The sequence below is a fragment of the Vicia villosa genome, linkage group LG5, assembly GCF_029867415.1.
Source record: "Vicia villosa cultivar HV-30 ecotype Madison, WI linkage group LG5, Vvil1.0, whole genome shotgun sequence".
Classification (NCBI taxonomy): domain Eukaryota; kingdom Viridiplantae; phylum Streptophyta; class Magnoliopsida; order Fabales; family Fabaceae; genus Vicia; species Vicia villosa.
In genome coordinates, this window is record NC_081184.1 from 45,153,982 (window position 1) to 45,164,684 (window position 10,703).

Genomic DNA, 10,703 nt, shown 5'->3' on the forward strand with positions numbered 1-10,703 from the left:
TTGGTTCCCACTGAAGTTGGTTGATACTCGAAGCTACACTCATATGGACTAGACTTCCAGGACGTTTTCGGTCGATGATTCGATTGCTGAACTGAAATAGTGCCTTCGAGAAAGGTCAATGATATTAGCTCCTTAGAACCCGATCTTTATTTAGGACAGGTTGATCCAACTAAACTTCAGTGGGGGGTATGTACCTAATAAACCTCATGCAAACCTTAAACCTAAGGCTCTTGTGTAACTTGTTTGTGTTTGTTATCTACTTGGCATCATGACATCATGCGCATATCATTTCACTAACCATTTCAAGGACCAAGGAATTTATCTTTGTTCTCTTTTTTGTAGGGTCATGGAAACCAAAAATACTATCGGAGTCAACTTTGTGAAAGTACCTTCCGAGCTGAAAGAATTGGTATAAAAGGTTCCTGGAGGTTTTCGTTTCACCGAAAGACATGGTCATCTTCTCGATTTGGTTACCTCAGGTTTTGAAGAAGAAATGATGAGTGTGCTGTTTCAATTCTTTGACCCCGAGTATCATTGCTTCACGTTCCCCGATTATCAGTTGGTACCCACCATGGAGGAATTTTCTGAGATGCTTCACATCCCTATTGAAAATCAGCTACCATTCACTGGTTTGGAGAATATTCCGAAGCCTGAAGTCATTGCCGCTGCTTTACATCTAAAGAAGTCCGAAATTGAGAGTAATTGGGAGACAAGGAGTGGAGTCAAGGGTTTCCTTGCTAAGTTCTTAATTGATAAGGCTCGATTATTCTCGGATTCCATGAGTTATCATGTTTTCGAAGACATATTGGCTTTGCTCATCTATGGTTTGGTGTTGTTTCCAAATCCTGACCAATTCATAGACGTGCACGCCATCAAGATATTTTTGACTCGCAATCCTATGCCTACTTTGCTTGGATATATTCTACACTCACTTCACACTTGTACAATGAAGAAGCGAGTAACTCTCATGTGTTGTATACCTCTGCTGTCTAGGTGGTTTATTTCGCACCTTCCTCGATCGGTAATGAGGAATGACCAAGTCCAGAAGTGGCATCGGAGAATAATGTCGCTTTCTCATTCCGATATTCGTTGGTGTTCTCTGTCCAAGGAAAATGTTATTATCATCGACCGTTGTGGACAATACCCTAATGTGCCACTCCTTGGCATAAGGGGGGGTATTACTTATAATCCCTTGTTGGCTCTACGTCAGTTTGGTTACGCTCGAAGAGATGGTATTCATCATATGCTTATACAAGGCGTTGTGTTCAACTATGAAGATGATCCTCAAGGTCACCGTCAGAAGTTTATACGTGCTTGGGACATGGTGAATAGGATTGACAGCAAGAGTTTGGGGCAAAAGAACTCCATTCCTTTAGAGGCTTACCTCATATGGGTGCGCACTCGTGCTCAACGTTTTGTCATGCCATATCCACATGTCAGACCTGTGATTGTGGAGCCCGAATACGAAGAAGATGTTCCTCAGGTTATTTTTCATCCAGACATGCCTACCGATCTTGAGGAACTGAAGAGATCTTGGATCTAGTTGAAGGAAGAAAGGGACACCTTTGAAGCTCAATTTCGCGCTAAAGAGAAGAAAGTATTAGAGCTCACAAAGCAACTTCAGGACGAGCAGAGCATCAACACGTTCCTTGGTGCAAAGTGAAAGCGTCCATAGGAGACTTGAATACCTTCTTTTTATGCTTTTATTTTTGCTATTTCAGTTTCTTTCTTTGTAAAGCCTAAAAATGGCAACAGTTTTATGTTTTTTTTAACGTTATTAATGAAAGTTTCTTTCTTGTTTGGTTTAAACAAATTTAAATTTCAAGGTCCTTGAAAACATTGCATAAACACGATCATATCATTTCATAACATTGCATAGCAGGTTTCTATGAACAGGATACTCATCTTCTCGCTGTTTATTTCAGCTAAGAAAATGAATCCTCTCGAGCAATCAGTCAAGGATCTGCAAGAACAGAACGCTGAATTCCGAGCCCTAATCTTGAATTTGTCCAAGGGGCAAGAAGAGCTGAAGACACTCCTTACTAAGAAGGAGAATAAGACCAAGAAACCCGTGGGTGTTTTCAACATGGGAAGAAGATTCCGAGGCCCTCTCAAAAAGGCCAAAGAAGTCGAGATCCCAGAAGAGGCTGAACAAGATGAAGGTGCTAGTGGCAAGACCGATCAAAAGAGCAACAATGGTTCTGTCAAGCAAGACGAAGAAGAGGAAGAGTACTACTATGAGGAAGAGTATCCAGAGGATAAGTACAGACAGTTGGAGGAACGGATGAAGGCTGTGGAAATCCAAAAGGTGTCAGGGATAGACTTTGAGGAATTAAGGCTCATCTCAGGAGTCGTGATCCCTCCAAAGTTCAAGACTCCGACCTTTGCAAAGTATGACGGAGTCTCTTGTCCCAAACTGCACCTAAAATCATATGTGAGGAAGATCCAACCTCACACCGCTGACAAAAAGTTGTGGATTCACTTGTTCCAAGAGAGTTTATCTGGAACTCAACTCGAATGGTACTATCAACTGAAGGGTACCAATATTCGTACATGGGAAGACTTGGCTGTTGCTTTCTATAAGCAATACCAATATAATGCTGATCTCGCACCGACTCGTACACAACTGCAGAGTATGTCCATGGGTCCGAGAGAAAGTTTTAAGGAGTATGTGCAGAAGTGGAGGGATTTAGCTGGCATAGTTCAACCTCCTCTGGCTGACACAGAGCTAGTAGATATGTTCATGGGTACTTTGACTGGTCCATTTTATAGTTATTTGCTAGGAAGCTCATCAGCTGGTTTTACTGACTTGATATTGACTGGAGAACGTGTCAAAAGTGGCATTCGAAGCGGGAAAATTCAGATGGCAACTTCTTCTGGTGTTACAAAGAAGCCCTATAGTGGAAGAACTGAAGCTAATGTTGTACACGGTAAGAAGGTTCGCAATAAAAATGATAATAGCCAGTCTGTTGGAGCCGTCCTAATCTCTACACCAACACCTCGACCAAATCAACAGCAGGGATACCAGCGTAGACAAGATGCGCCTAGAAGGAATTTCACCAAAATCAACATGCCACTATCCCAAGCATTACAATACCTATTAAAGGCGAGTTTGATCACTGTGAGGGACCCTCCGAGGACCACTAATACTACTGCTCCTGGTTATAACCCCAATGTGAAGTGTGCGTACCATTCTGATAGCCCGGGACATGACACAAACAGTTGCTGGACTCTGAAAAATAAGATTCAAGACATGATAGATGCTGGAGAAATTGAGTTCGATCCTCCAGAAACTTCCAATGTTATCACTGCTCCTATGCCGAAGCATGACAAAGCAGTCAATGTTGTTGACCAGGATTCTTATGTTACTGACGTAATGAGCCTGACTACTCCGCTCCCAGTTATCAAGAAAAAGTTGTTGCAAGCCGGTTTATTTCCGGGTTGTGTTGAAGACTGTTACTACCGCTCGTCTCAATCAAATGGTTGCGTAATGTTGAAGACTGGCATTCAACGCTTGATGGATAATAGAACGATCTTGTTTGAAAGGATGCCTTCTGTGGAAAATTTGTGTGAAGATCTAGCTCAGAATTTGAAATTCAAAGATGTGTCTGTGATCTCTAAGACTCCTGTAAGGATTCCTACCAAGGGCCCCAGAAGGATCACTTCTGAGCCCAAAGTAGCCCCCTTGATCATTACCAAACCTGGTCCAATCCCGTACTCCTCCGACAAGGCTGTCCCCTGGAGCTATGGCAATGATGTGTACATCCATGGTGCGGGGAAAGGGACCATTGCTGGAACCAGTTCAGACACCAGTTAAAGCTACTACTGAAGAAGTCTCCTAGAAAGAAATGGATGAAATTCTGAAGATCATCCGGAAAAGTGATTATGATGTGATTGAATAGTTGGGGCACACTTCCTCCATGATATCCATGCTATCATTGTTAACTTGTTCTGAGGCTCATGCCAAGGCTCTGATGAAGTTTCTAAAAGCATCGCACGTGCCACAAGAGATTTCTGTTAATCAATTCGAGAACTGTGTTGCAAGCTTGACAACCAACAACTATATGGGATTTTCTGATGCTGATTTGACTCCCGCTGGAAAAAGTCATAACAAGGCCTTGCACATCTCCATTGAGTGTAGGGGCACTACTCTGTCTCATGTGCTAGTGGATAATGGTTCCTCGTTGAATGTGTTTGTCATACCCCAAAATTTGCCCTCATATATTTGCAAATGTTATTTTATTTCGAATAATTGACATAGCACAGTTGGTAAGGATTTGAGGTTAAAAGTTACAAGAGCAAGAGGTCCCGGGCTCGAATCCCACTTCTAACATTTTTCCTTTTACTTGCTTTTTAATTTTAGTTCTAACTTTATTTCCATTTATTCAAAAATCACAAAAATTGCATTTTTTTATCATTTTAATTTTAATTTTTGAACTAATTAAATAGGCATTTTTTAAAGTAGTCAATTTTTACTTTTATGTATTTTTTAGTCAAAAATTACAAAAAATCATAAAATATTAAAAAAAAATAAAAAATAGTATTTTTTTCATCATTTTATTATTATTTTCGTATTTGTTTATTAGGCATTTTTAAAATATTTTTTTTATTAATGTAACACCCCATACATAATTGACTAGTATATTATGCATGAAACGTTAATAATTGATATTGAGTACATACAAAGCCAAGGATACAAGATGATCCATTTAAAATACAACATGAAATAATAATAATAATTACAAAACACGTGTCTTCAATGGATCTTGCACAGCGGAAAGATGAGATCAGACGAGGTTTTCGAGCCAACACCACTTCCAAGTCTTTAGTCCGAACCTGCTACTGACCAACCACTACCAAACTGCACCTGAAAAAAATATAAGTTGATTGGGGTGAGATTACTAAATCTCAGTGAGTCCTCCTACCCTATGGGTCCACTCGGTTCTATAGGGTACATGCATCAACAAAACCGAATCCACCATTGATCCGGGGTTTATCCTCACATCCGGTACAAGTACGGAGCAAACACATGAATCGTCCACCATAGGAGTCATCGCATCACAGTACACAAATAGTACAATAAACACGTATGCAGACCCATACCCATGTACGGGGAATCCAGAAGTGGTAACAACCAAACTACCAAGGCTGCACACACACCCTCGGTGGGTTCACCCATGCCTATTTGTCAAGAGACTTGCACAAGCACCCTGCAAGAGTGATTAAATGGGTTCGCACAAGCCTACTTGGCTGCGAGATGACCTTGCCTAAGAGGCGACACCGTCCCATTAACCATCTGTACGCACGTGGTGTTAACGGCAAGTGCAACACGCCGTCTCGACGCATGAGCCCATCCGGGTAGGAACCTAATGATGTAGCCTACATGGCTTCACTAGAGATGGTTTACCTGTTATGCGTAGGCTTACTTAGCCGCATAACGCCATCATACCGAGCACGCAAGTGTGTTAACGGCAAGTGAGTAAAACCCCGTACGGAAACTCACGAGCACACTACAACAGTAGCTCAGGTGTGTTAAACATACCAAGAACGCCAATGTGTTAACTGCAAGTGAGACACGCCTCATAGACTCTCACGAGCACATCGCAATGGTAATTGGAAACTAGTCCATATACAATGGTGCCTTACCACCTAGTAGTGGCCCACTTCGATTCTAGCATACCACACGCATAACAAGCGTCAATCACACAATACAATCAATCCCGAATGTTTAACCGAAACAACGGGAATTTATGATCATTATCACACAAAGCATCATGCCACAAACAAGCAACCATCTCAGAACGTCAATCGAACGGACGGATAAACATAATATGATCATCATAAAGCATATCAATATAATGCATTAATTAATGATCCGCATATTGAGAATCAACACATCCATGATCATAAACAACATTAACATGTTCAAATACAAGTTAAACAAGTCTCACCCGACTAAGGAGGCGTTCGATTCTCTATTCGGAACGAAACTGCTCTCGGGGGAATTAGTAACGTAAAATCTCGCCCGACGAGGCGCACTAAGTGGGTTTCCAATATTATTAAATCAAACATTATGATTTGGGGACCAATTTTATTAGAAAGTACACGTCGCTAGCTTTCCAACGATATAAAGTTTGCGCAATTCCGATACCCGAGCCGAAAGTTAAGAATTTCCGAAGTTTGCTGATTTTTCCCCCTGCGCCCAGGGTAACCGATTACCCAAACTCAGTAACCGATTAATGGCACTAAAAACAGTCCAAAATTGCATTTTTAACAGAGTAATCGGTTACCCAAAGACCCGTAACCGAATACCCTATAGCAGAATCAATTTTCTGCATTTTAAAAGCTCTAAACCAGTCCCAATTGCCCTATAATCAATTCCAATCATCATGATTCAATTCTAAACGAATTTCTAACATGCAGTAGTGATCTAATGTACACATTACATACATAAAACACAATCTAAGCATTAATGAAAGCATGCATTACATAAAATCACCAATTAGCAATTAATCACATTTATCATTATGGATTCATAGAGTTATCACTCACATCCAAAACCCCAACATGCAATTTCCCACAAATTTTCCCCAAGTCTCTAACTAAGGACTCACCTTGCATCAATGGAGCTTTGGATGATGAACATGCTGCAATTGAGCTCCTAACTTGACCAAAATTCCAACCCCAAACTCATCAAACCCGCATCCCTTTATTCACACCTTCAGCATAACTGACACAACTTCAAGCTCAGTTTTCTCCTTCAAGACATAAGCTATGAATGCAAACCATAGGTGCAAATCGAAGAGAAATTCGTTAGCTTTCTAATGGGACAAGAATCGTTACGATCGGAGTTACGAGTTGAGAGTTATACCTAATTTAGTGGAGGTTGTACCCTTGTTACGAAAATGGAGTTTGTGAGAGAGAACATAAACTTCTCTTCTTTCTCTCTTCCTTCTTCCACTATCAAAAACTGATCTACAATCCAAACAATGTCTTAAGCCCATGCAATAGAGTTAAAAGAAACATAATCTGCCAAAACACCTGCGTCCCACTATGCATGGTTAGAACCTTGACTCTCAAGCAACACGTCTATCCAGATACCTCTTCTTGACACACCTGGGAAAAGATCCTTCCAGGGTCCTAGGCCTTCACTGCTCTGCACTGAATCTCCCGAATTTCAGAACCCTAGTGATCGGAAAAATAGCAAGTGTACTATTTTTACCGATGTAGTAATAATGGGATTAATTCCCAAGTATCGAACTCACGGACTGCGTAGGGAATATAAGTTAACGTAACAATTCAATTGAACAAAAGAACATGGGGGTTTTGTTGTTTGTTTGGAGAAAACGATAAATGATAACAAATTACTAGAAAGCGTAAAAATGACTTTAAAACAATATGAGAAAATATGCTAGGGTCAAGTGTATGAATTGCCTTGCAACAACCTTTAATCCTTATTTACGAAATATCAGTGTACATGAACTATTACCGAATCTCAAGAGTTATCTTCCCTAATTCCTTAGCGGAAAACCTTTTGATACTGTCTTGTATCCTAATTCCTTAGCAATTCAAGAAGTGATCAAGCGCAATATAATTTATCAAGATTATTACGGTTACTACGGAGAATCCTCATTCCTAAGCAATAACAACCGTAATATTATTGTACAAACAGCGATAAGGTGGTTTGTCCGACCTAACCCTTAACCGCAAATCAAAAATCTATTTGTCCGATGGATAAAGCAATAAGCACTTTGCACAATCAAATAAGTTCACACACATAACGATTTCATAACATAAAGGAAATTAGGTTCATTACAATAGCAATTCAGGGACACCCCCTAACACGTAAATAGTTTAGCTACTCATGGCAATTGTCAAGATAACAGATATTAAGGATGAAGACATTACAATAAGATGAATAGGAATTGATCTTCAATTGCGGATGCTCTTGAAGATTTCTTCGCTTCAAACCCTAGTGCTTCCAATCCTCTTTTCACGTTCTCCGACCGTCAAAAAGTGATTTTCTCCTCTCCAAACAGCGACTAAATATCTCTCAACAATTATTTTGCTTCGAAAAGTCCATAATGCCCTTCCTTAAGTGACTGATTCAAAGATTTGAAAACGAATATTTTTCTGCGCGCAAGTCTGACACAGCCGTGTCCCATGACACGGGTGGCAGTGTCACAACTCTGTCTTCTTGGTTTTCATATTTTCAAGTTCTTCTCTTCAGCAAGTCTGACACGGCCGTGTCCCATGACACGGGTGGCAGTGTCACGACTCTGTCTTCTTGGTTTTCATATTTTCAAGTTCTTCTCTTCAGCAAGTCTGACACGGCCGTGTCCCATGACACGGGTGGCCGTGTCACAGCTCTGTCTCACCAAAATTCACTTTTTCTTGTCTCGAATCATGCCCTGTATCTGCATAACTTAAAGCACTACCAACACAAGATCAAAAGCAATGGAAAAACAACAAAAACTAGAAAAAGTAACACACCAAATTCAAATACAAAGGTAAACAAAACTAATTAAGAACTAGACTAAAACGACTTAAAATACCACCGAATGAAGTGCTTTTCCATTGATTCGAACATAGGAACAAGGTGAAATTGGTGGCCGATCACAACCCCAAACTTAGCTCATTACTTGTCCTCAAGTGATGGACGAGAAAACAAGAGGACACCTATGAATTTTTCTTATTCTCCACAACACAACTGATGCTTCCACACTTGATAATTACTTCGTGTTAAAGTGTTCGATCCCCCTCCCCGAACTTTTCCGTTGTACTTCAATTTTGACTCATTCTTTTACCTGCAAGCTCAATCACACTCTCACAACTTCTCTCGGGGTTAAGTGTTTCACTCGCTCATCAAGGCAAACATATCTACTCTTTGTTTTGTAAACATTCTAACATACTTCCACAATATCAACAACACACACTTTTAGAGGACTTATGGGTTGTAACGGGGCTTGGGGTAGGAAGGATAAACAAAGAAAGTAGGTACTATGGTTTATGGTTCGGTATTAACTAATTAGTCCGATATCGTTTTGCACATTACATCATGTTTGGGGTGTTTAGCGCTTTTTTCGCTTTCCGGACTCTTAACTTCTTTACATGATGGCAAGTGTGTATCGAAATCATTTTTTTTCTCTTTTTTTTTTCACAACACATCTCTTTTCATGTGTTCTTTTTTTTTCTTTTCTTTTTCACACTTGCCTCATTATTTTGTCACCGGACTTGGTTACCCCAAACTTAACTTTTTCTATCGGACTCGGACTTATAGTTAACACCAAAAATAAAGGAAACAAAAGGGATTGTGAATACGAAAAAAGAAAACATGGATGATGGTTTAAGATGGTTACAAAGGATGATAAACAACAAGGTTGGGTGCGAAAGGCTCAGGGTTAAAGAGAAAAAAAATAAATGCCTCAGTGTGTGTGATCGATGTGTGTACTATATGAAGAACAAATGCAAAATTAGAGTGATGATGCCATACCCGATGCTCTCTCATGATGAATTGAAGTGTTTGGCTTTATATATCCTCACACGTTTGGCATTGCATACAGGTTCAAAAATGGTCTCCATTTTGTACAACTTCATGTCCGGTTCGGGTTGCTCTAAACTCATTCACTTGGCACCATCAAGTTGCGTCTAGCATTTTTCTCCAGTTGTGCCAACTTTCACAGGTGTCCCGGATGCCAATTTAAGATGCGTCTTTTCCCTTTTTCACCTTAATTCCCATGATACTTTCCTCTGGAATCACATTCATCCTGGTGCATAGAAAACTCAAAACACACATAAAATAAGGAAATAACAAAAACGGAAATAACATAAAATAACTTAAAACGAAAGAACCTCCCCCACACTTGGACTTAACATTGTCCTCAATGTATAAGCAAGCATAAGGGAGACTTACAGTGCTCACTGAGGCGGAGGTGGAGGGTTGATAGGGGGCCCACCACAAAGAAAATGAAATTTCACCAAAAATCAGCGCCCCTGCCTGACACGGCTGTGTCACGTGACACGGGTGGCCGTGTCAGGACTCTGCCTTCCTTCCAAAAATGAGTTTCAAAAATAAAATCCTCCAGGGTTTGTGACACGGCCGTGTCACAGGACACGGGTGCCCGTGTCAGACCCCTGAATTCCTCCAAATTGAATTATTTTCTCAACTCGCTTCTCGTTTCGCAAGAGACACACTGTTTGTACCTACATAATAAAATGCAAAAACACATAAAACTTATTAAAAAGAAATCCCGTGGGTTGCCTCCCACGAAGCGCTTCGTTTAACGTCGCATGGCTCGACGGTCCATTATCCTTTATTAGGGAGGGTACTTCCTCCTCCAAACCTGGTTGCTTGTCACCTCCGCAACCACGAACTCAGGAAGACGAAAAGCATGGACCACTTTTCTCTTCAAATCATTACCCACCTTCATCTCCTCACCTTGATTTTCCTCTCTCTTCTTCTTCTTAACTTTTTGAATGAACTTAGGAATTATGACAGATGCATGCGATAAAGTCACCTCACAGACTATGCTTGAGACTTTTTCTAGGAGAGGTTTTGGACCTTTGCTCTCTCCTTCAGTTTTAATTGTGCCAACCGAAAGTTTATTATTTCCATCTGCACTATGCTTATTGACTTCCAACACCTTCAATGTTACCTCTTCATCAAATGACTTTACCGTCAGTGTCCCTTTCTCAATATCAAA

The 10,703-nt window shown here is 40.4% G+C and overlaps 2 protein-coding genes across 2 annotated transcripts; both read left to right on the forward strand.

Moving 5' to 3' along the window:
- The first annotated feature begins 571 nt into the window (after positions 1-571).
- Positions 572-1,543, forward strand: LOC131604591 (uncharacterized). The gene has a single exon (XM_058877024.1). It carries the CDS (start codon positions 572-574, stop codon positions 1,541-1,543), a length of 972 nt encoding a protein of 323 aa, XP_058733007.1.
- Positions 1,544-2,086: 543 nt separating this feature from the next.
- On the forward strand, positions 2,087-3,817 carry LOC131604592 (uncharacterized). Its single transcript, XM_058877025.1, has 3 exons — positions 2,087-2,434; positions 2,633-3,161; positions 3,291-3,817. The coding sequence occupies exons 1-3, from the start codon at positions 2,087-2,089 to the stop codon at positions 3,815-3,817; spliced, it is 1,404 nt and encodes a 467-aa protein (XP_058733008.1).
- Positions 3,818-10,703: the final 6,886 nt, after the last annotated feature.